Source organism: Lepidochelys kempii, chromosome 10 (genome assembly GCF_965140285.1).
Source record: "Lepidochelys kempii isolate rLepKem1 chromosome 10, rLepKem1.hap1, whole genome shotgun sequence".
In the NCBI taxonomy this organism is placed as follows: Eukaryota; Metazoa; Chordata; order Testudines; family Cheloniidae; genus Lepidochelys; species Lepidochelys kempii.
Genome location: NC_136389.1, coordinates 16593031 through 16619596, shown reverse-complemented (window position 1 = coordinate 16619596; position 26566 = coordinate 16593031). Strand labels below are relative to the sequence as shown.

The following is a 26566-nucleotide window of genomic DNA, read 5'->3' as shown; positions in this document are numbered from 1 at the left end:
ATAAGTGCATTTGATATGCACATTTAGCTGTTGATTTTGAGGCCTGGGCACCACTTTTCTCAGATTTTTCTGAGTGGAGCAGTGTGTGCGTATTACTACTTAGTTTACTGTATGGGGGAAGTTTTGTCCTTTTTAAAAAAAAATGTAGAAACAAAAGTGTTTTCTGTTCTTTCATATTGGACCCTGATAGTTTAAGATTCCAAATCAAGGTAGGGGCCCTGGGTCATAGGCTATGTGATCCCCAAAGGGCAGCTTGAGCCTTTGTAATGTAGACATTTGACTATCAGGAACTGAACTGAGACCAACAGACACAATTTGCATAGACAACTAATCAGCCATTTATCTCAAGATGATGAAAATGTTGGTATCTACCATTATTCCTAATTTTGACCCAGAATGTGGAACACATCAATCCATATAAGAAATTTTGGACACTTTCTCATGCTCCTTGACTTCATAAAATACTAATATGTTTTCCTCTCATTCAGTATGTTGCCATCTCTGTAAATGACTGGCCAAATATATGCAAACTCTGTGTGGCCTTTTCATGATACTTTTTTAATTTAGAAAGCATGGAAAAGTTTTAATTATCAAGCAGTAGGTGACAGTATGCAAGGTTTCCCAAATATCACCATTTTTACATCTGTATAATGTGACAAATATGGTAAAAGCAAAGTAAACAGAAGAAAGCTATAAAAATTGAATATAAATAAGCTTTTATATTGATTACCCTTTGACTTGGAAAGACTGGATAATGCTATTATTTATCTTTATATCTTCTAAACAGATTAAGATAAAGAAAAACAGTACAGCCTTGAATGGAGCTTTTTAACATGAAACTTAGTGGAATTATCTGCACCCCAGAGCATCATGGAGCAATTTTCAACATGGGAAAAAAAATGTTTTGTGTGTCTGGTGATAGAAAATCGTATCTCATGTTGTAGATGTGACCCAAAACATATATCTAATGGGGTAGTGCTCCCCTGGAGCCAAACATCTGACTGTAATCTGAACAGACATGCTGGAGCACTGAGTAAAAGAAGCATGAACACAGTGGTGACAGGAGGTGGAGGCTATTTTGGATATAATCTGGGGTGTGCTCTTGCCAAATTAGGAGCCTCGGTTGTTTTGTTAGATACACAAGAGCCCATCTGGGAAATTCCTAATGGAGTAGTGTTTATCCAGGTAGGATAAAAATACATGTTCACAACAATCAAATTAAGTTAATCTATTTGATTTTTATGTAGTGTCTCAGCAGCACAGGTTTCACAGAACCCAGAACAATCATAAATAATGTCAAATACCTTTTTAAAAGTCAGACTCCTCCCCAACTTCCATAGCACTTTAAACAATAGACTGTAAAATATATGTGAACTATATTTCTTATAGTGAGAAAGCAATGAAGTCTGGTGCCTAGAACAAGGAATTTCTGAGTTCTATTCCTGACTCTGCAAATAATTCTCCTTGTGACTTTGAGCAAGTACTTTACCTATCTGTGCCTTGATTTAAAAGTCTGTAAAATCTGTATGATAATATTTCCCTATTTCACAGGGGTGTTCTAAAGCTAAAGGAATTAATTTTTGTGAAGTGTATTGCTCTCCTGGGAAGAAAGTTGTTATAATATCATTACAAAGTATTAAAATGGGCCTGATTTTCAGCCCCTGGCTTCCACAAGTGTGATAAATAAAGGGGGGTGGGTAGGTAGCTCCCTTTGAAGGACACCCAGCCATCCAGTTAGCTGTAAAATACCTCTTGATAGCTGTTCTTTACTTGCTTTACCTGTAAAGGGTTAAAAAGTCCCCCAGGTAAAGAAAAAAAAGTGGGCACTTGACAAAAAGAGACAATGGGAAGGTTAGAACTTTTTAAAATGGGAAAAGAAACGTTCCCTTTGTCTGTTGTTCTCTGGGATGCAGGGACACAGAGCAGCAATGCTATAAGCAGGAATGCTGTGTAAGGTTTGAACCAGGTATGAAAAAGTATCTTCCATACCTAGAAGAAATAATTTCAATAGGGAATGTTTAGTTAGACGCTATCAGGTTTATTTTTTATTTTGGATTGTGGATCTCCTCTGTGCTAACCCCTGATGCTTTTGTCAGCTACCAAGAGGGATTTTACAGCTAACTGGCTGGCTGGGTGTCCAACAAAGGGAGTTATCCCCTCCCCCTTTATTTATCACAACAAGTGTATGCACAATTTCATGCATGCATTTTATGGGTGCTAACAGCTTCATGGTAAACTCTAAACTGTAGTTTTGTGATCAAATTCAAAATATCTTTCCATATATATTGCAGGCTGATGTGAGGGATTATGATGTCCTATTTGCAGTTTGTGAAGGGGCTGACTGTGTGTTTCATGCAGCTGCATATGGAATGTCAGGACTAGAGCAAGTGAGTACAATTATCTCGTGTGTCTTTCTGTCTGAATCCTTTTAGAATCAACGTTAAGTTAGCGTGTGAGACTGGTGGTTATCTTAGCACTATATTTCAGATTTCTGAGCACTCCAATGAAAAGAGCAAATTCCTATCCCAGCACTCAGGTCACTCAATAACCAGTCTTTTTACTTAAGTCCATCTTCTTCTCAGATACACCAATTCACCACCCCCAAAACACACCTCTTGTCTTATCCTGTGTGCAAGGTGCTTACATTAACGTCTGCTCAGTGCAGAGGATTGTTTCATGCTTAAACATACTCATGTCCATCTGTAGCTTTCATACAAACTTGAGCTGAAGCACAACCACCTCTCTCACTGCCTGCTGAGCACAGGCTCAAGAACACAATGAATAGAACATCATAGTTTTAAAGAGCTATTTAAAGAGTATTTCTTTAAATGTTTGTCTTTTTGTAAATTGCCAGTTATTTATTAATAGATTATCATATCAGTGACCTTATCCAGCCTCTGTCAATCACTTAAAGTTTTATTTACCATGATAGTTAACACATATAACTTTTCTAACTTCGAGTGATGAAAATTTGAGCTGTGGGTGATAAAAAGAGATTTAATCCATTGTATAAAATGGCATTAATCCTGTGTTGCTCAAAAGCGTAAGACTTCAAAACTTCTTTGCATGCTTCATCTAGATTGATAACTTTCAATGAAAAACTGAGTAAACATTTGAGTGTAATTTCCTACTGTTGCCTTCTCTTATAATAATCAATTCCACACCTTTCCCCACCCTGTACTAATAACCAGTGGTCTGTAAACTACTCTGATGCCTTGATCCTGCAAATCCTTATATGGTACACAGCCCAGAGTACACACTTAATTGTGCCCTACCACAAGAGAGAACTGTCGCTGTGCATGGGTACAAGTAAGTTAAGCACTAGGATTAGCTGTCCACAATAAGTGATAGAGTCAAGGCTTCTGCATATCTTCTTCCTTACTATCAAGAGCACAGGTTAAAAAACATGGAGGGTGGGGAGAGAACAAGCATTTCTGAAGAGATATGGCTTATATGTGATCCTCAGCATGGAAATTAAGTGCTTAGCATCACACTCCCCAGTTTGGTTCTACTGCAAATATTGGCAGAGTAACTTGACATTTATTTGGGATTGGATGGCTCTGTACTCCCTGTTCTGTGCATTACATTTAACCTTGCATTTACCTATGCAACAATCTGCACCTCTGCTGTACAAGATCAAGAAACAAATTATATTTTAGTTTACCCAAATACAAGTAAGAATCAAATATCAATGCAAATAATTATATATATTCAATACCATCTGCATCAGAAAAATAGTTCCACCAATATACATTTAAAGAGTAAATTTACTGATTATTGGAATTATTTTTTAAACTTATAAAATGCTCCCTTCTGTAGATCTCAGGACACAAACCTGATATTACTAAAACTTATATCGATACAAATAAATCATCTTCTATCATGCTAGAAAAATAATAATCTCCACAGATAAACAATCTACCTCCCACTCCTTCTTACTCCTTTTTTATTCCACACTATTCATACCTTGTCTACCTACCACATCAGGCAGATGCCTGAGTGAAGAGAAGGTCCTTGTATTGTCCCCAAAACACCAAAAGACTCAGATTCTCTCAGGCTTGCTGAGGCTACAAATTCCAGATTCAAGCACCTCCCCCAAGAATAACCTCCCACAAGCTCCATCCTATTTAAAGCATGTCTCAGCTGATCCTAACTGTCATGGTAGATAACACAAAGAGAGATAGCCTAAGCCCAAAAATATGGAACTGTATTGATCTAAACCAAAGCTTTGAATTGTTTACGGTGTAGTGATTAGGAAGCTCAGGAATCTGTTAAATAACAGATGTAATAAGTCCCATTTGCTAATACCAACTCACAGGTGGGCATTCACATTCTGCCTTAGCTGTAACTTCTGAATAGTCTTCAAGGACAGGCTCATTGTAGAGTGCACTGTAGTAATTCAATCTGATGACTGTAAATCACTGTATCAAGGTCCTAAAAAAGGTCACAAACACCCAGTTGAGTGCAGATGGGAGTAGGTGCTCCTGGTCTCCGGAGTTCCAAAGAGCAAACAGGAATCTGAGGGCACCTCTGCTTTGCAAATCTTGAACAAAAATTGAAGAAATCTCCTCAATAAAGGGGGCAGGAATCAGCCCTGTGATAACCTCAAAATCCTTCAACCAAATCACTATTATCAGTTCCATCTTATCAAGATTGAATTTATCCAGCTTATTCTCGTCCATATCCCAGCCTCCGGCAGCTACTGGGAAATCATAATTACCACCCCAAGTCCAATACTGATGAAAACAAGACACAGAGCAGTGTTATCTGCAAACTGTTAACACTGCAACTCAAACTGCATTGTGATTTCCGCCCCCCCGATCACACACACACACACACACACACACACACTCTTTCTTATATACACTGAAAACAAAGACTAATAAAATTGAGCTTTGAAGAACCCCACATAATTAGCATAAATTGTACAATACTTCCCTTTGCAACCTTCCAGACAGGTTGGAATTAATCCAGTTAGGAACACTACTGTCCTTCCCAGTTAATGTCTTAAAATGAGTTAACAAAACTTCATGTTTAACAGTATAAAAGGCTATTGTCAAAGCTAAAAGAATGGACCTCTGATTGTTTTCCATTCCCTAAGAGATAATCAACCTACATGACCAGTGCCACCCAGAGGCATTCAAGCTAAATGATTGAAGGGAATCAAAGAAATCTAGGTTTCAGAGTGGTAGCCGTGTTAGTCTGTGTCAGCAAAAAGAACGAGGAGTACTTGTGGCACCTTAGAGAATAACAAATTTATTTGAGCATAAGCTTTCATGGGCTAAAGCCCACTTCATCAGATGCATGCAGTGGAAACTACAGTAGGAAGATATACATATAGAGAGAACATGAAAAAATGGGGATTGCCATACCAATTCTAACAAGACTAATCGATTGAGGTGGGCTATTATCAGCAGAAGAAAAAAAATTTTGTAGTGATAATCAGGATGGCCCGTTTCAAACAGTTGATAAAAAGGTGTGAGTAACAGTAGGGGAAAAATTAGCATGGGGAAATAGTTTTTAGTTTGTGAAATGACTCATCCACTCCCAGTCTTTATTCAAGCCTAAGTTAATGGTGTCCAGTTTGCAAATTAATTCCAGTTCTGCAGTTTCTCATTGGAGTCTGTGTTTGAAGTTTTTTTGTTGAATAATTGTGACTTTTAGGTCTGTAATTGAGTGTCCAGGGAGGTAGAAGTGTTCTCCGACTGGTTTTTGAATGTTATAATTCTTGACGTCTGATTTGTGTCCATTTATTCTTTTACGTAGAGACTGTCTGGTTTGGCCAATGTATATGGCAGAGGGGCATTGCTGGCACATAATGGCATATATCACATTGGTAGATGTGCAGGTGAACAAGCCTCTGATAGTGTTGCTGATGTGATTAGGTCCTATGATGATGTCCCTTGAATAGATATGTGGACAGAGCTGGCAACAGGCTTTGTTGCAAGGATAGGTTCCTGGGTTAGTGTTTTTGTTGTGTGGTGTGTGGTTGCTGGTAAGTATTTGCTTCAGGTTGGGGGGCTGTCTGTAAGCGAGGACTGGCCTGTCTCCCAAGAGCTGTCAGAGTGAGGGATTGTCCTTCAGGATAGGTTGTAGATCCTTGATGATGCGCTGGAGAGGTTTTAGTTGGGGGCTAAAGGTGTCGGCTAGTGGCATTCTGTTACTTTCTTTGTTGAGCCTTTCCTGTAGTAGGTGACTTCTGGGTACTCTTCTGGCTCTGTCAATCTGTTTCTTCACTTCAGCAGGTGGGTATTGTAGTTGTAAGAATGCTTGATAGAGATCTTGTAGGTGTTTGTCTCTGTCTGAGGGTTTGGAGCAAATGCGGTTGTATCGCAGAGCTTGGCTGTAGACAATGGATCTTGTGGTGTGGTCGGAGTGAAAGCTGGAGGCATGTAGGTAGGAATAGCGGTCAGTAGGTTTCCGGTATAGGGTGGTGTTTATGTGACCATCGCTTATTAGCATGGTAGTGTCCAGGAAGTGGATCTCTTGTGTGGACTGATCCAGGCTGAGGTTGATGGTGGGATGGAAATTGTTGAAATCATGGTGGAATTCCTCAAGGGCTTCTTTTCCATGGGTCCAGATGATGAAGATGTCATCAATGTAGCGCAAGTAGAGTAGGGGCGTGCTGTGGGGCCCTGTGGGTGCCTATAGCAGTCTAATGACTCTAGATGGCACCAGAGTTGTAATGCCACAGCCTTCTGGTGTTCACAGTCTTTCCCAGAAAGGGAAGACTAGAGAACACAAACTCAGGTATACTGAAATCCTGCTTATACGAAAGTGTTGTAGAATGAAAGTCTCAAGTTGATTCAGTGTATTGCTGTGTACAAACTGCAGCTCTAGTTATAGTGAAAACTGTTCTTTTAGCGTTCTTTCTACTGGAGATGGGGAAGTGACTTCACTATCTGAGGCTCCAAAAACAACCTGGGAGCAACCAAGGACTTTCAGCTAGGAAGTGACAGTGAAGTGCTATTTAGGGGTTAGCACTGCATTGGGAGACAGGAGAGTAGGGTTCACAGCATTGCCACTGGCTCAAGGTGTGACTTTGGGCAAGTCACTTCAAGAGGGATAATGATACTTACCTACCTCACTATTTTGTTGTGAGGCTTAACTATTTATGGCCAAATCTCATTGAGTGCATATCATAACCATAGTTAAGTCTTCCCCACAATCTCTGAACTTACATTTATAAATACAAATATACCTATTAAAAACCAGAAATAATATACTGCTAAGTTGACTGGGAAGACTGAAACCTGAATTAGCTGCTGTATTGAAATGCTCAATTGTCCACAATTAGTAGGTAGAATGTTGTCAAAGCTAAGAAAACTTGTCCCTGATGTATGATCCTTAGAAAGAAATTGAGGGCTAAAATAATAATGTTAAAAACCCAAAATAAAATACTCCCCACACTTTAGTTAAAACAGCAACATAATCATCTTTGCTAGACATTATAGTTTAATTATTATGTCACTGTACAGCACAAATTCACTGAATAGATACCTCTGAATACAGAGGACTGACCATTGAATTGCTATTGTAACATGTATATTTAAAATCCTCCTTTCTGTATGCTTGTTTTAGGATACATTGTTACATTTTTAAATTAAAAGTCATTTTGAACAGAAAAAGCAAAGTGTTTTCTTTCAAAAACATCAAAACAGGATGCAAACCAATTCCCAGAAACAATTTTTGTTTTAAAAATTGACATTTTTTGCAAAAAAAGAAAAAATGTTGCCCTGAAAATCCCTGACCTGCTCTAGGACTGAATGTAAAGTGTGAGATTATTCAGATACTGTACAATCTCTCTTTTTCTAGCTACAAAAAGAAAAGATTGAATCTATAAATGTTGGTGGGACAAAACTCATAATTGAAGGTATGTATCTAGATGTCTCTTTGTGTATTGGTATGGCAAGCTAATATACCATTTAGTAAAAGCTATTTGGCATAGTTAAACTATTTCTTAGTATATATTTTATATGGAAAATGTTGTTTGTTTTAAACAGTACTAAGACAGCACATCTGGGTTCTGTATCTGACTCTGCTCAAGACTTTCTGTGTAAACTTGGCCAAGACACTAAAGCCAAACAGCCACACAGGGTGCTGGAGAACTGTGCCGGGGCAAGCAGGAGGAATCTATATTCTTCCCACCCAAGCTTCAGAGTAGGCTGCTCCATAGGGGCCACTGGACCCTATGTTTCCCTTGCCATGTTGTCATGCAAACCTCTTTCACAGAATTAAATTAACAGAGGATCCATGTACTGTTGGACTGAGATTCATTTACTCAGCAGATGGATCTAACAAATTTTTATTAAGGAAAAACCCACAGCAAGTAATGGTCAATTACTCACAAGTAGGTAGCTCATTAGGGTGATGTCATCACAGTTGCCTCCAGCACCAGAGAACACAGCTTCAACCTCCCTTTTTACGTAAACTTATTTATAACTTTTTGTTATCTTTTTTTATACATATGTATTAGTCTCTCATTTCCACGTTAACTTTCCTCTCCCATCAGAACAGGTTTAGTGTCAGTTCAAACTGCTCTTTCCCAGCTTTCTAGTTACTTTATCTTTTCTTTTTCTCACAAACATAATTACTCTGCAATTTCTTACATATGCACAACACTAAACATGATCACTAGCCCCAACCCTAGATCATCCCAAACCCCCTCACTTGGGCAAAGCTGGGACCATTTCAGAGATGCCCATTCCCCACCTCTTGCACCCTCTGCACAAAGCCACCAGCATCCCCTCACATCAGGATGACACTATTAATCTCTCTACTTCTTATCAGTAAAATGGGTATAATAATACCTCTCTCCTTCATATGGGTGTTGTGAGATTTAAAACAATTATTTAATGTATGAAAAAGCCATTTATATTATCACATAGAAGGTGCTCTGTGTGTGCCAGGATTACTTTTATTATCACTTTACCTGATTATGACTACAGACATCCACATAAGGGAAATCTTCCCTTTTATTTTACTTTGTACCTGCAAACGCCTTACCCAAACTCATGTTTGTTTTTCTTAAATTTTAGTCTTTTACCAACAATCTCAGGAAAATTATGATAAACAATTTTCGGATTCTCTCATTTCCAGATATGGCTTTTCAAATTGTATTGCATACATTGTGGCTCAGCTTCTGTATCTCTCTTCTTTATTCCCAAAATATAATGACATTTATGCTGCAAAAACATGACCAGTTTGCACCCATATTCTGCCTGCCTGTGAACCCTTGTACAGCTTGTTCCTCTCCCCTCAGATTATTCTTCTCAAGAGCTGAGTGGAGGTTAGTATTTGGGGCCACGGTCAAGGGCATATCTGCTCAAATATGGAAATCATGCCCCTGGATCCCTAAACTCTGCTCCTCAACACCCTCTCCAGCCATGGAGGACTTACGGAACATTGTGTCTCCACAGGTTTGTAGGAAAGCCAGAAACAAAGAGGAACAGTTCTACCCCTTGATTGCAACCTGGCTGTAGTATTTCATTAGCATGTTTAGCCTGACACAAGAATTAGAATTCATTTACTTGGAAGGAATTAACTATTTTCATAATTTTAAGAGCAGTTCTTCCTGCTATCATCCTACTAGCTTGTGAATATACAGTGGGCTGCCATTAGAGTAGTTCTGAGGCGTCTACCATTGTTGACTGGGGCCCAATCCCCTCTCCTAACTGAAGAGTTCTAGCCCTCTACAAAACCATAATGTTCAACTACAGGATACTCAGTCAGAATGTGATGCCAAATTATAAAGAACTTGGGATCATTTGAGATGCATAGAGTTATATAAATGTAAGATATTATTATAAATTCCCAAACAATCCTAAAATGGAAAGATTACTCTTATAATATATGTAACTGTTGTTTTAGAACAGGCTCATTTCCTGTTTGTGTAGGTTACCGGTTCTGTTCATTCCCTCTGAAGCACCTGGCATTGGCCAATATCTGAAGACAGGATACTGGGCTACATGCACCTTTGGCCTGACCCAATATGGCCATTCTTATGTTCTAGGTTATTTTCTTATTCCAATCTCTATTGAAATAATTTATTTTGCATATCACTGCAGTCTGCAAACAACAGAACATCCCCAGACTGATATATACTAGTACAGTGAATGTGGTGTTTGGAGGGAATCCCATTGAAGATGGCGATGAGGAAACTGTGCCATATTTTCCACTAGAAAAGGTATTTTGCCTATACTATTTGTTCCATGTTTTCCCTATTTTATTGCTCTGCTCTGTTATTTCTGAACAACAATGGACGCAAAAGTATAAGAAAAAAGAAAAATCTTCAGTTTTTTAAAATTGTATATAGACACCATTTTAGACACAATACATAATTATTTTAAGTAACTGTTAGTATATACTTTTCCGGCCATCAAGGTCCTGACTGTGGAAAGGAATCCATTAGGGTCCTTATGCTCATGAAGAGTCCCATTGTAGTTAATACAGCTCAACAAGGAAATAAAGATCCCCTGGTATGGATTAGGGTCTATCTGAGTCTTTATATTCATTATTTTTATTTATATACCTGTTATCTGTTTTCTCTCTGGTCAAATATTATTATCTGTTTTCAAACTCAATGCTGAAATGGAAAAAATGCACTTTTTATTATGGGATCACTGTCTTTAATAAGAAAGCGAACATTCTCAGTTCATGTAAATTTTTATTTTTTCTATCTTCTCTTTCCATTAAAATACTTCTGTTGCTATAATGCAGTGCCTAGCTACAACTATGATTCATACATTATAGATAGGCAGACAAAATAGTTTTAAATAATGTTATTCTGAATAACTGGGTGGGGGAAGTAAAAAGTTCACACTACAAGAAAAGCAAACACAAGAATTCTCACCTAATCATTAACTCATACAATAAAAAGCATAAATATTTGAGTGTTTTTTCTACTACTACAGAAACACATTCAAATTTAAAAATATTAAGCAATTAAAATCTGAGTAACACTGTTATAAAAATATTTTACATTGTTATAAGATTTAAAATATTTCTTCAAATGGACTACAGTCAACTGGAAATCCAGATTCGTTTTGGCAAACCTGTCTGCCTCACTTACAAAACAATAATGTAGGCATTTTACCCAAAATTAGTACCCCCACAACTTCTTAATTTTGAGAGGCTGTTACAGAGCTGATGACAAGAAACCAGTTTGACAGAAGTTTATTTTTGTCATTTACAGAGTATATTGATGTAATTAAACAAAACCATAATATTTGTTCTTTCTTTTTAGCATATTGACTATTATTCCAAGACCAAATCAATTGCTGATCAAATGGTACTAGCAGCTAATGGAACTCCAGTAGCAGGTACTTTTCAATTAACAGTAATTCACTTCAGCCATTAACAACATAATGGGATTTATTATTTCTCCTGATGTCATATCTAACTGACATGTATATATATGTGTTTTCCTCAAGCTGACAAGATCATTGTGGATAGTTCCCTGAAAATATCCACTCAATGTGCAGCAGCAGTCAAAAAAGCTAACAAAATGTTGGGAATCATTAAGAAAGGAATAGATCATAAGACAGAAAATACCATATTACGCTATATAAATCTATGGTACGCATACATCTTGAATACTGAGTGCAGATGTGTCACCTCATCTGAAAAAAGATATGTTGGAATTGGAAAAGGTTTGGAAAAGGGCAACAAAAATGATGAGGGGTATGGAACAGCTTCCGTATAAGGAGACATTAATAAGATTGGGACTTTTCAGTTTGGAAAAGAGACCACTAAGGGGGGATATGATAGAGGTCTATAAAATCATGACTGGTGTGAAGAAAGTTAATAAGGAAGTGTTATTTACTCCTTCTCATAACACAAGAACTAGGAGTCACCAAATGAAATTAATAGGCAGCAGATTTAAAACAAACAAAAGGAAGTATTTCTTCACACAATGTACAGTCAACCTGTGGAACTCTTTGCCAGAGGATGTTGTGAAGACCAGGATAGTAGACAGGGTTCGAAAAAGAACTAGATAAATTCATGGAGGATAGGTCCATCAATGGCTATTAGTCAGGATGGGCAGGGATGATGTCCCTAGCCTCTGTTTGGCAGAGGCTAGGAATGGATAACAGGTGGTGGATGACTTGATGATTTCCTGTTCTGTTTGTTCCCTCTGGGACATGTGGCATTGGCTGCTATCAGAAGACAGGATACTGTACTTTTGGTCTGACCCTGTATGGCCGTTCTTATGTTTTATGTTCTTAGATACTAGAAAGCACAATACCAGAAAATTAAAACATTTTCCCTAAAAATAATTTTACATTTACAACTTCTACAACATATATAATACAAAACTTACTTTTGAATGCCAGCATTGAAGTTTATGTATTTCTTTAAAGGGATAGAAGAGTTAAAAAATAAACCTTGTTTAAATTAATCATATTGAAAGTGCTGTATAACATAAGTAAATATGAATGCTGATTAAAACATTAGTTTCCTACAGTTCTAAATTAAACTTTTCAGAAGGCATTTCATACTTTAGCCTGGAATTATTTATTAGGGCTTCCCAGAGTTTTCCATGTTGAGGGAGTCAGTTATACACTTGAACACTTGAGCTCACCTGTGAGATACTATAACTGCCAGTTCAATACAAATCAACGTAAACTGCAACATGATACCATGTGACCAGGTGACACTGAGTTAAACTGGGCTGTGGACAATTTCCAGAAAGGACTTCTTTCACCTGATACTTGCAAAGTACTGCAAGTGGCTAATATAATGCTATGAATGTTAATTTCATCCCAGGAGGACGATTTCACATATAAAAGAAGTTATTTTATGTGTTATGTCTTGTTTCTTTCATCTTTCATTGGTAGCTCTTTACAATAATAATTCATATTCTTAAGATTAGCCTATAATTTCACACCTGTATGAGAAATAAATCACAAAACTTACTCTATGCAGTGTTATTGTAGCCATGTTTGTCCCAGGCTATTAGAGAGACAAGGTGGGTGAGGTAATATCTTTTACTGGACCAATTTCTGTTTTATATGGGATCATTGTCTTTAATAAGAAAGCAACCTTCTGTTGGTCCAGTAAAAGATACTACCTCACCCACCTTGTCTCTCTAAAACTTATTCTGTGTTGTATGTATTGTATAGCTATTTAGGAGATATGGGCAATACCTACACTGTGCACCTTACAACGATGCAGCTTTGCCACTTCAGCCGTGCCATCGTAAGGTAAGCAGTATAGCCTCGCTCTTGCTGGGAGAAAGCTCTCCCAGTGACAAAATAAAACCACCCCCAACAAGAGACAGTAGCTTCACTGACGGGAGAGCCTCTCCCACTGATGAAGCACTGTCCACACCGGCACTTTTCATCGTTAAAACTTTTGTCTTTCAGGGGTGTGTTTTTTTCACACCTCTGAGCGACAAAAGTTTTAACGACAAAAGTGCAGTTGTAGACATAACCTAAGATGGTTCAGTCACTTTTAAATACAGTAAAACATTTCAAACATGAAACTTGGATTTAATGCTATATCAAGATTAGGTACTGCACTTCATCAAAGTCTTGTGATTGTGTATTAAGAATTTAATTATTCTGATATGATGAACTAGATCACCAATGTACCGTGGGAAAATAGGGAGATGGGCCCAATCTCGCTCCTATTAAAGTCAATGATAGTTTTTCCATCAACTTCAATGGAAGCAGGATTGGGCCAAGTATTCAAAGCCTTTCATCTATAAATTAATGGTTCAAATCCAGCTCATATCTCCAGTGCCTGAAAGCCAATGTTTCCTGACCACGGTTCATAGTCTATGTAAAATTAGTTTGGTGAATTTATTCCAATTTTTATTTGATACTAGTTCACATCACAAAAAATATTGTCACAATTGGCATTCTTTTTGGCTATCTTAATGCAGAGATCAAAGACTGTATGGACAAGGGATTGAAATATCCAATAACTGCTAGAGGGGATCCCTCCAAATCAGAGTTTGAAGCACATTGGCAAGGCAGTTTGGTGAATTTTTATATTGCTACTGTCTGTGTTGTGCATGTTTTGTGGATAAAGAAATAAACTTGGGGGGGGCTATCAAGCCAGCACCTTTCATAAGTACTAATTTAATTTCCTTTTTTAAAGGAAGATGAAAATCATTTACTTCAAAGCAAGTTCTGCACATGGAGTGGCTAAAGCTTTCGGCCCTCATTTTATATACATATGGGTATTCATAGCCTAAGAAAAGTACCTGTAATGTAGTGATATGCAAGTCATTTGAGAATCACATTTTATCATATATCCTAGGAGGTGATAAGCTCCGTACATGTGTTCTTCGTTCACCAGGCATCTATGGACCAGGAGAGCAAAGACATCTGCCACGAGTAGCAGTATTTATTTTATTTTATCAGTATAAATTTTCATTAATATACAATAGCATTTGTTATAATTAATGTCATAGATTAATTGGCTAGTTGTTTGGTAACAGCTACAATTTGCTCTTAGTTTTTCAAGACATTACAATTAATAAAATAGCACATGCTTTAAAGAGAAAATATATCTTTAAAGAATATACAGTAGATACAAAAATAGACAATAAAGTCATTCTTCATCACAAGCAAATGTAAACTCAGCACTAATTTGAAATAGTTTAGCGCTTGTACTGTATGGATTCAGATCCATATATGATATTTCAGACTTCACTGTGCAACTTATACTCAAAAGTTTTTAAAATATTAATAAAAGATAATACAGCAAAATATCTTATTTCCAGCATCAACCATTAATGACTTTCATTATCCAATGAGGCAGGCAAAGGATTTTGAAATACTTTCTAATTCAGTAGGTTGCGAAAGGACAAGGAGAGGTGCCCAGGTTTCCTTTTTTTTTTTTCTTGCTTTATTTTAGGTGGTTGGCTTAGTGTAGTGTTAAGAAGACAGAGTGTGCATGATTACAAGTCACTTGTTTTGAGGACAGATTACTCTTTAAAGTTATGTAGGGCTCTGAATAAATAACATCTGTATTTTTCATAGGAGCAGGGGAGGGTTTTGCTAAAATGCAGGGTTCAGGCATGATGCATGATCGATAGATTTAGAAAAGGAAGTCAAGTGTTTGGCCACAGGACTAGTAAACATGGGCAATGCAATCTTCCCCATGCTGCCTTTCCAGGCTGCCTCAACCGTGACATGGGGAGACAAGCGACTGGGGTGAAAAAGTTATTCCTGTACAGCTGGTCTCATGCTAACTAAGGAACTTGACTTCAGAGAAGGAGAGATAAAACAAATCATTCCAATAAAATGTACAAGATATCCATAAAGTAATTTTTCTGTAAAATACGTGGCATATAAAATACACATGCTGGTGTGTTGTAGTAAAATAGTTTTATCGATACTCATGTGAGGTGATCTACATAAATCACTTGTGGATTGATTACTCATGAGTAATATAACCATCCCAAAATTATGGTAATAAAACATTTTTGTGACACCATCCTATTATATACTATTTGTATATGCCACATATTTGACATAAATGATGGAATGGGGTAATGTATATAATTTATTTAATTACAACATTTTCTAATTAAATTTTATATATAATATTATATAATTATATATATATATAAACTTACTATGGCTTCTTCATTTTGTTCTTCCTTTTTTCCCATTTTCTCTGTAGTGTGTCTTGGTGTATATGTATTTTTTTCTTTTATGTCTTTTTCAACCTCTGTTTTCCTTCATTCATAAATTTTCAGTTTATTTTATCTACAGCTTTTCCTGCAGCTCTCCTTTGTCTTCAAGACTTTTCTGATTCTTTCATATGTTTCTTATTTTTCACCATTTTTCCTTTCAGCTGACTCCTCTGTTTCCCTCCTTCCTCCAAGTTCACTTATCCCTTCCCTTTCCCACCTTTCCCTTTCCTCATTTTTCTTTTCTGTATTCTTCTCCAATCCTTCCCTCCAATTCTTCCTTCTGCCTAAAACGCCTTCACTCTCTCCTCAGTGATCCCAAACTTCCACACTTTCCCCCTAACTACCTCCAAAACCCCTCATTCTCTCTCTGCTTGTCCCCCAACTTTGTCCTTCCTCACGTTCTCCAACCAGCCCACCCTGTCTGTAGGTCTTAAAAGTACCCCAAATTTCTCTCTCTCTCTTTCAATCTTCTCCCATCTTTCATTTCTGGAAATTCTCTCCTCACAATCCTCAATCCTCTTCACTGATCTGCAAACCTCCTCACTGCTTCCCACATCTCCTCACACTCTCCCCTCATTTGTCCTTAACGTGCCTTACACTCCTTTCCCTGTCACTGCCCCAAAACACTTTCCCAACTCCGACTCATTTCTGCAAAACCTCCTCTTCAGTTCCCCCAAGACCCCCTCCGCTGCTCCGAAGACCTCCTCACTCTTTCCCCTCAATCTGCTGTCTATTTACTACATATATTAGTACTTATTTGGCCCCAGAGTATCTTAGTGCCTCCCAAATACTTCTGGATTTATTGCCACAAAATCCTATGAGGTAAAGAAGTATTTGTTCACATTTTGCATATGGGAAATTAAGGCACAGAGAGATATAAGTTACTTGCCCTAGGACACAAAGGGAATAAACCCCAGATCTCCTTAGTCCCACTCCAGTGTATTAGCCACAAGCGCATCCTTCCTGCCTTTCACTATTTCCCAAATCACCTCACTTCCCTTCCATCTGCACCCAAAAATATTTACTCCTCCTTTCCTTCACTGCTACAAAATCCCCTCATTCCCAAACATTATTCCCAAACTTCCTCAGATACTCCTTCCCTTCACTCTGTTGCATATCCTGTTCCCCTCATTATTCCCTAAATCCCCTTTCTGTCTTCTCTCACAATCCCCACCTACTTCCACTTCTCATTGTTATCAAACTTCTTACTCCCCCAGACATCCTCACTCTTCCTTCCTAAAACTCTTCACTGCCGTCTAAACCCTCTCACTCTCCTCTCCATGTCCCACTGCTCCCAAGCTCCTCTTTAGTCTCCCTTCACTGACTCTCAAACCTCCTTTCCCCATCCTCTTGCTGAATCCTAAATCTCCTTACTTTCATTGACCCACAAGCTCCCTCACTCCCCCACTCCTTCTCCCTGCTAAAGCTCTCACGTTTGAAGTGCCCTCCCCCTGTGACATCTGTAACTGCCTTTCCCAACTCAAAATTGCTACCTCTAACAGGGCCTGTGATATCTCCATGACATCCAGAAGCCAGAGGGAGCCACTTTGTGTATAGCAGAGCAGCAGGGGGCCAAGGATCATAGGGTGCAATGGAAGGCTGCTAGCAGTTCCAGGACTTAAAAGGAACCTGGGGACTGACATAAAGGAACTGTCAAGGGCATGTGGGCATGGGGAGTGTCACTGAATGCCTCCTCAAATATCAGGCCTGTCACCAGCTGTTTTCCATTTGTAGTTTAAGGGATTTCAGTTGTACTGTCCAGGGGAATACTTATAGATATGCATGAAGCCAATTTAAAAAAAACAGAACTTTAGCAGAAGAAACTTATTTTCTAGTATTTCACTTAGGAGAGTAAAGCAGGTGGCAAATCTGATGTTCCTTTTGGATGTACATGGAACAAAACCATATGTAATTTATATAAGAATGCTAGAGAAAATACCATATGTTTAAATAATGCGCTGATGTGAGACCATTTATGGATTCATGTAACAGCTACTATGCAAGTGGCCCCTTTCCTACATATAGCACGCACACACCTGAAACCTACAGAAAATAATAGAAGACATACTGTCAAATGTGCAGCATGAAATACATATGACCTTTCCTCACTTTAATGTGGCACAAGGCCACAAGAGAGCAGAGAACACTTTAAATAATGTGGGGTTAAAATTTCTTTAGCCTATATAATTCTCAGTAGAGTCAATTGAATGATTTAGCATTTACAATATAAATAATTCACAATAATTAAAGTGAGATAGCAGTAGGTTTGTATAAAAGAAGATCCATTTGGGTCTTAAAAAAGCGACATCCTTCAGAACAAGATACAATACTTGCATCAAAATGAGTTCTTGCAACACAATGAGATAGGATTATGTACCTATAACACTGTGCTAAAATACATTCACAAATGTCCCAATACCAATAACTTCAACTGGAGAATCAGAGAGCAGTAATTGGCCCTAAACTGGTGATGTTCCTTAACAAAAGACAAATAATAGAAACACAGTAGTATCTTCTAGACATGAGTTTCATTAGCATAAATATAAGAAATAATTCTTCTGCTCTAGTCCGCTCTGATAAACCCTCGGCTGGAGTGCTGTGTCCGGTTCTAGGTGCCACATTTCAGGAAAGATGTGGACAAATTGGAGAAAGTCCAGAGGACAGCAACAAAAATTATTAAAGGTCTAGAAAACCTGACCTATGAGAAAAGATTGAAAAAACTGTGTTTGTTTAGTCTGGAGAAGAGAAGGCTGAAGGGGACATGATAACAGTTTTCAAGTACATGATAGGTTGTTACAAGGATGAGGGAGAAAAATTGTTCTCATTAACCTGAGAATAGGACAAGAAGTAGTGGGCTTAAATTGCAGCAATAGAGGTTTAGGTTGGACTTTAGGGAAAATTTCCTGTCAGGGTGGTTAAGCACTGGAATAAATTACCTCAGGAGGTTGTGGAATCTCTGTCATTGGAAATTTTTAAGAGCAGGTTAGACAAACACCTATCAGGGATTGCCTAGATAATACTTAGTCCTGCCTTGAATACAGGGGACTGGACTCGATGCCCTTTCGAGGTTCCTTTCAGTCTTACACTTCTATGATTCTATAATTTCCCATTTTCATTCAGACTACTAATCCTAGTCCAATAACTTTCCTAGAGGCTATTAATGCTTCTGAAGAAATTTACCCCTCTTTCTCACAATAATATACCTAGCAAATTGTTTAACATTGTAGGTGGGGATGAGGATGTTCCCTCCTGACTGTTTTAAGTGATTGGCTTACTTTCTGGAGCATGATATTTGATTACTTTTAGTTTTGTTTATTAACATGTTATTAAATTATCCAGATCTATTTTTAAAATCTTTAAAATCAAACAGTATTTGATTCGATTTCTGTTCTAATAAATGACAAAAAGACAATCTAGACTAGAAGTCTCAAGCACAGTAATTGAGTCATACATCCCCTCAGTAAATAGCAACATTTTTCATTTTTGATTAAGGGTCTAATCCTGGAGGCATGGAAGTCGGTGGTAAAATTCCCATTGACTTCAGTGGGAGAAGGACTGGGCTCTGTTTGATGTAATCCTTTTATGTGCAAAATTAAGCCACATCCTGCAGGTATTTCCTGTTTGTATGTTTTTTCAGGTTAATATTCAGAAGGGGCTGTTTCGTTTCAAGTTTGGGGACCCTTCTGCCAAAATGAACTGGGTTCATGTACAGAATCTTGTAAAAGCTCATATCCTGGCTGCCGTGGCTCTTACCTCTGAGAGGAACTATATAGCTGTAAGTAAAAAGAAAAAAAACTGCAACACCCTATCGCAGAAGTGGGCAAACTACAGCCCCTCCTGCCCAGCCCCTGAGTCTCGCCCCCATCCCCTCCCCTGCTGTCCCCTGTCCCCTGCAGTTACGCCACCGTGCGGGCAGCGCAGCTTTCGCCCACCCACCTCCCAGGCTTTCCAATAGGCCTGTCCTGCCACTCTGAGCAGCATGGTAAGGGCGCGGGGGGAGGGAGGGTTGGATAAGGGGCAGGAGGGCCTGGGGAGCAGTCAGGGGACAGGGGGCTGTTGGATGGGGCGGAGGTTTGGAGAGCGGAGTGGCAAGACAGGGAGCAGGGGGGGTTGGATAGGGGGTGGGGTCCAGGGAGGGGGGTGACAGGGAACGGGGGGGGGGGTCGGATAGGGGGTGGGGTCCTGGGGGGCAGTTAGGGATGGGGGTCCCAGGAGGGGGCAGTCAGGGGACAAGGAGTGTGGGGGGTGGATGGGTCAGGGGTTCTGAGGGGGGCAGTCAGGGGGCAGGAAGTGGGAGGGGGTGGATGGGGCAGGGGCCAGGCTGTTTGTTGAGGCACAGCCTTTCCTACCCGGCCCTCCATACCGTTTTGCCACCCTGATGTGGCCCTCGGGACAAAAAGTTTGCCCACCCCTACCCTATCTAGTTTGATACAAGTTTAAAATGAAAATAGTTATAATCAGAACAGAACCATGGCACTAGCTCCTAACGCTCACATCATGGTCATCCTGTGCATGGCCGTTGCCCAGCTCTATTGCCATGAAGTACCAGCTACTTTGGTGGCACTAGAGAACATTGAGTACACTACATCGTGAAAGACTCAGTCCACCAGTAGGAAAATACTCTCCCCAAATTATCTTCATTGTTATTTCTCCAACAGGAGCAAAGGAGTAATACACAATTAGAGAATGGAGTTGGGGCTGTTTTACCCCGCTCCTCACTATACACAGAGGCCATTATAGGAGTGGGATTGAGGGTGGGGAAGGTGGTTTGAGACAGTCCCTTCCTCCCCAGGTAGCTGCCAATGGTTGTTGTGAAACTAGCACTCTCAGCTAATATCACAATCCGTGCAGATCAGTTTGCAGAGGCAGGACCTATGTGTTTAATTATGGAAAGAAAGTCTTAGAAAACCTTAACTATATGTGCTGCTGCCGGCTCTTGCCTATATATTTGCACATGCAAACTACCAGCTCTGCACACTCAATACAAGTGCATATATTTAAAAAAAATATTGTTGCATGTCTTTTCTTCCTTGTTAGCACAAATGTTTACCCTGTTTAAAATAATTAAAAAATAAAAGTACATTGGTAAGACTATCAACGCATATATTAATGTTATGGATTTTATATGTGAAGTTGTTAACAGGAAAAAGGTAATAGGCCAAACTTTACTTCCACAAGTACGGGTCACTTGGCCTTCAATGGGATCTCACCAGTGTAATTAAGAGCAGAATATAACCCTAATATTTCCTGTGTGTTCCAAGAAGGCACACGTTATTAAAGTGTCAATTTAGAATCAATTTCATTGTGTTTGGGAATCACAGTAAAATAGCATTTTAACAGCAATAAACTTGTAATAAGCAAGTTTACAGTGAAGCTGGTGTTATTAACCAAAATAAAACAATCATTGTTATGGCAATCAGTTTGTACTGTATACAGAATAGTTAATTGAAACAGAATTTGGGTAACCTGTTGATCTGTATATACTTTTATTTATGTTTTTATATTAGTTATAAAATCAGTACAGATATTTAAAGAGAGAATGAAAAAATGTCACTCCACGCACAGTATCATGTTACTAACCTGTCTTTTCTCTATCTCTTTAACAGAGTGGTCAGGCATACTACATAAATGATGGCAAGAATGTCAACCTTTTTGAATGGATAACTCCACTAGTATGTACAATACATATATTTATTTCAAATACAATACAATGGGGAGGGATAGCTCAGTGGTTTGAGCATTGGCCTGCTAAACCCAGGGTTGTGAGTTCAATCCTTGAGGGGGCCTTTTAGGGATCTGGGGCAAAAATTGGGGATTGGTCCTGCTTTGAGCAGGGGGTTGGACTAGATGACCTCCTGAGGTCCCTTCCAACCCTGATATTCTGTGATTCTGTGAATGTAGAAAAACTGTAGGCCCACATTTTGAAAACTGTACATGCAAATACGGATGCATAAATCAGGGAATTGCATGCATATATTCCTTTGTATGTACACAGGTTCAACTTTTGTGTACATGTTGGGGATTTTGCATGCTCATCTCAGATTCAAGAGCACCTTTCCAAATGTTAGCCTTAATAACTAATTGAAGCCAGGACAATGTGTACTGGCATAAGCGAAAGCTACCTTGTTGGTATATTTTATCAGATTAGTGCCTGCTCCTTCCTTCCTAAGGACACCAGTGGAAGTTTGGGGTTCACAAAGAATGTAGGCTCAGGCTGTTATTCTGTAATACAAATAATTTTTCCATTAATCACTTTACTGTTAATGATTTGCTAAAAACCATAACATTTTAACACTGTAAAATGAGAGATCAGTGCATCATGACTGTGGGATTAGGATCAAAGAACACAAAATGCATTTTTCTCACATACGCTGCTATTTCAGATAAATGTAATTTCCCACATTTCTTATGTAATTATGTTTGGAGTCTTTTTGAGAAGAAAAATGGTAAAATAATTAACAACAGTGAACTGATTGAAAAAGAACATCCAGGTTTATACTTTATCTATAAATATTTCCATATTCACTTTCTGCACTGATATCCGTACGTGTATTAGTTTCTTTTTTGTTATTCACTATTTTTAATCCCTTTCAGTTTGAAAAATTAGGTTGCAGTCCACCATGGATACGTATTCCTACTTGCTTCGTTTACATAGCAGGTAAAATATTTTTATTTATCTGTCTGTCGATCCTGCCCCCATATCCAAAGTATCTGAATGCCATGCACTGGTTTATTATGCTTTTTTACTTTGTCTCTGAGTTTTTATTTCCATGACACTTTTGTAAAAAGCAAGATTAAACAGTTTTAAATTGTGCAATTCCAAAAGTTCACTAGCTTTGTGACAATTTGGTTTATCTGACACATACTGGTGAAATTCACCCGTATGAAAAGAGCCAACACAAGATTTATCCATCATTTAACTCTCACCTAAAATCTCAATATGGCTTAAGTGGGAATTAAGGGTTCTATGAGCCCTGTGCAGGCTCCCTGAATAGAGGTGAAGTTCACAATATGAATGTAAAAAATTACAGGTAAAAAACTTTGGACTCGCATATTCTGAAACTGATGTTTTTAGGGCTGTTGATTAATCAGAGTCAACTCACGCAATTAACTCAAAAAAATTAATCGTGATTAAAAAAATTCATCACGATTAATCACAGTTTTAGTCGCACTGTTAAACAATAGAATACTGATTGAAATTTATTAAATATTTTGGATGTTATTCGACATTTTCAAACATATTGCTTTAAATTACAACACAGAATACAAAGTGTACAGTGCTCACTTTATATTATTTTTATTTCAAATATTTGCACTGTAAAAATAATAAAAGAAATAGTATTTTTCAATTCACCTCATACAAATATCATAGTGCAATCTCTTTATCATGAAAGCAGAACTTACAAATGCAGATTTTTTTGTTACATAACTGCACTCAAAAACAAAACAAAGTAAAACTTTAGAGCCTAAAAGTCCACTCAGTCCTACTTCTTGTACAGCCAATCGCTAAGAGAAACAAGTTTGTTTACATTTATAGGAGATAATGGTACCCATTTCTTATTTACAATGTCACCTGAAAGTGAGAACAGACGTTCGCATGGCACTTTTGTAGCTGGCCTTGCAAAGTATTTATGTGCCAGATATGCTAACTATTCGTATGCCCCTTCATACTTTGGCCACCATTCCAGAGGACATGCTTCCATGCTGATGATGCTCATTTACAAAAATAATGCGTTAATTAAATTTGTGACTGAATTCCTTTGGAGAGAATTGTATGTCTCCTGCTCTGTGTTTTACCCGCATTCTGCCATATATTTCATATGGTAGCAATCTTGGATGATGACGCAGCATGCTGTTTGTTTTAAGAACACTTTAGCTGCAGATTTGACAAAACGCAAAGCAGGTACCAATGTGAGATTTCTAAAGATACCTACAGTACTCGACCCAAGATTTAAGAATCTGAACTGCCTTCCAAAATCTGAGAAGGACGAGGTGTGGAGAATGCTTTCAAAAGTCTTAAAAGAGCAACACTGATGCAGAAACTGCAGAAGCCAAACCACCAAAAAAGAAAATCAACCTTCTGCTGGTGACATCTGACTCAGATGATGAAAATGAACATGTGTTGGTCTGCACTGCTTTGGATCATTATCAGCATGGACGCTTGTCCCCTGGAATGGTGGTTGAAGCATGAAGGGACATACAAATGTTTAGCATAGTTGGCACGTAAATACCTTGCAATGCAGGCTACAACAGTGCTATGTGAACACCTGTTCTCACTTTCAGGTGACTATGTAAATAAGAAGCAGGCAGCATTATCTCCTGCAAATGTAAACAAACTTGTTTGAGCGATTGGCTGAACAAGAAGTAGGACTGAGTAGACTTGTAGGCTCTAAACTTTTACATTGTTTTATTTTTGAATGCAGTTATTTTTTGTACATAATTCTACATTTGTAAGTTCAACTTTCATGATAAAGAGATTGCTCTACAGTACTTGTATTAACTGAATTGAAAAATACTATTTCTTTTATTTTTACAGTGCAAATATTTATAATAAAAAATAAATATAAAGTGAGCACTGTACACTTTGTATTCTGTGTTGTCACTGAAATCAATATATTTGAAAATGTAAAAAACATCCAAAATTAGGTATATAAATTGTATTATATTATTGTTTAACAGCATGATTAATTGCAATTAATTTTTAATTGTGTGATTAATCACAATTAATTTTTTAATTGCTTGACAGCCCTAGATGTTTTCCTTCCAATGCTGAATTCTGCATCTTGTGCATCCCAAACTCCCTCTGACATCTATGAGAATCTTGGGTGTGAAACAAATGCAGAATCCAACCTACAATGGCTTGTTATCACTATGTTTCCCAAAATCTTGTAGTTATTTAATTAGTCTACCAGACCTACATCCAATCATGCAAACCCTTTATTCATACAAGTAGCCCAAGTAGGCCCCTACTTTATGGTACAAATCCAACCAATCTTACTGAAGCAATTATTTTGTCCACAATTCTTTAGCAATTTACATTTTCTTTAACATGAACAGTTATACTAGAATTACAATAGCTTAGTGGTTTACTATTCTTATCTCTCAAGTATTAACTTTCTGTTTCACAGCCACAGCAATGGAATATCTGCACTTGGCATTGAAACCAGTTATTGAATTTACACCTTTGCTGACCAGAAATGAGGTAAAATATGTACCTTTATAAAATATCTAATTAAAATGTTCAGAAAGCATGTTATATTAATACTGGAGGCACAATGTTGCCGTGAGCTCACAAAGAATTCACACAAGTCAAAGAATAAAACTCCCCATCCGTGCTCCATCTTTAACTTGCAGTTTTCATAGCAAAAATAAATGCCAGCCACAATTTGGGCCATAGGGTATATTTGTTATATAATTTCTGTCCATTTAAACATACTTGTATTATTTATGTTGTTATTTAATAATTCCCAAGAAAATTTAATGATTAAATTTATTTTTAGAAAACACAAGCAGATAAGAAGCAATGGTTTTAGTCTGCACCAGTACTTAAACATTGCTAAATAATTTGCAACAAAAAAGAAACAAATCTCAATAATCTCTTGGTAAATGACAAGTAATTATTTCACTTTGTGTCAGTAGCTAAAAATTGCTATAGGGAAGATCATCTTCACTATTTCTGCAAGAGGAAGGTCTTCTGATCTGACTTAGGGAGATGTGTGGTGCCAAGAAGCACCACCCCCATGCCATCATTGTCTTCCAATCCATCTTCTCAATGGATTAAGTACAAGGTTGGGACTGCATGGTTTGGACCTGGAGTGCGGACCAAGAGTGGGAGGACCCACTTCCCTTCAGAGGCAAGAGATCTCCATTAGGGCATCCCAAGCCTACCATAATGCTGCTTACATTTTCAGTTTCTCAGCAACTGCCCCCTTACACCTCTTCAAAAGATGGGAGTGACACAGTCACAAGGAAGGATGGCTCAGTGGACAGAGCACTTGCCCGGGACTTGGGAGATACATGTTCATTTCCATGCTCTTCCACAGACTTCCTGTGTGACTTTGAGCAAGCCAGTTTAGGGTCAGATTTTGAAGCTATTTAGGCACCTAAAGATTCAGATAGGCATCTACTGGAATTTTCAAAAGCATCCAGGTGCCAAGGCACTTCTGAAAATCCCAGTAGGTGACTATCTGCATCTTTAGGTGCCTAAACACCTTTAAAAATCTGGTCATTAGTCTTTCCTCAGTTCTCTGTACTCCCCTCAGGTAAATATTCTAAAAATTGTGAGCACTCAGATATTATGGTAATGTAGGGCCATTGAAGTACAATAGATGGATGGATGTAGGGTGCCTGCCCAACAGCATAGCAGCTCCAGCAAGAGATGCTGCTGGAGCGGGTCTGAGAACCCTGTATAGATGTCCAAAAGGCTGGAAGATAGCAGCCTCTGCCTTCTCTGTAGACTCCCAAGACCCTCCATTTGCGAGGACAATTTGAAGGCAAATGTAAGGTATGTCCATGGGAGCGTACAGTTTGGCCCAAAGTTATTTTTAATTTAAGAATTTGCTTTTCTTTCATATTCTGTTGTGCTACCATTCAAATAACAGAGTTTTGTTCAAGATTTGGAATGTATGCAGCTCTTTGACTGTTGGTTCTTTTGCCTCATAGGTGCAGAACATTGCCGTGACTCACACATTCCGAATAGACAAGGCACATAACCAGCTAGGTTATTATCCAAAGAAGTTCTCATTTGCTGATTCTGTGGACCATTTTATTAAAACAAGACCAGAAAACCAGAATCACCACATCTTCCTTAAAGTCATACTTTCCTTAATTGGCAGCTTTCTAAGTTTGATATTTCTGTCTTTTACATTGCAAGATCTTTCAATTATGCATTTTTTCAGAGAAAACCAACATTAA

At 38.2% G+C, this 26566-nt stretch overlaps 1 protein-coding gene across 1 annotated transcript; it reads left to right on the top strand.

Annotated features, from left to right (window-relative positions):
* The first annotated feature begins 833 nt into the window (after positions 1 to 833).
* On the top strand, positions 834 to 26566 carry SDR42E2 (short chain dehydrogenase/reductase family 42E, member 2). Its single transcript, XM_073361395.2, is given in 12 exon segments — positions 834 to 944; positions 946 to 1185; positions 2292 to 2387; positions 7816 to 7873; positions 10068 to 10186; positions 11246 to 11321; positions 14269 to 14351; positions 19290 to 19427; positions 21259 to 21324; positions 22247 to 22310; positions 24781 to 24854; positions 26315 to 26566. Coding segments are annotated over 12 exon segments (1377 nt in total).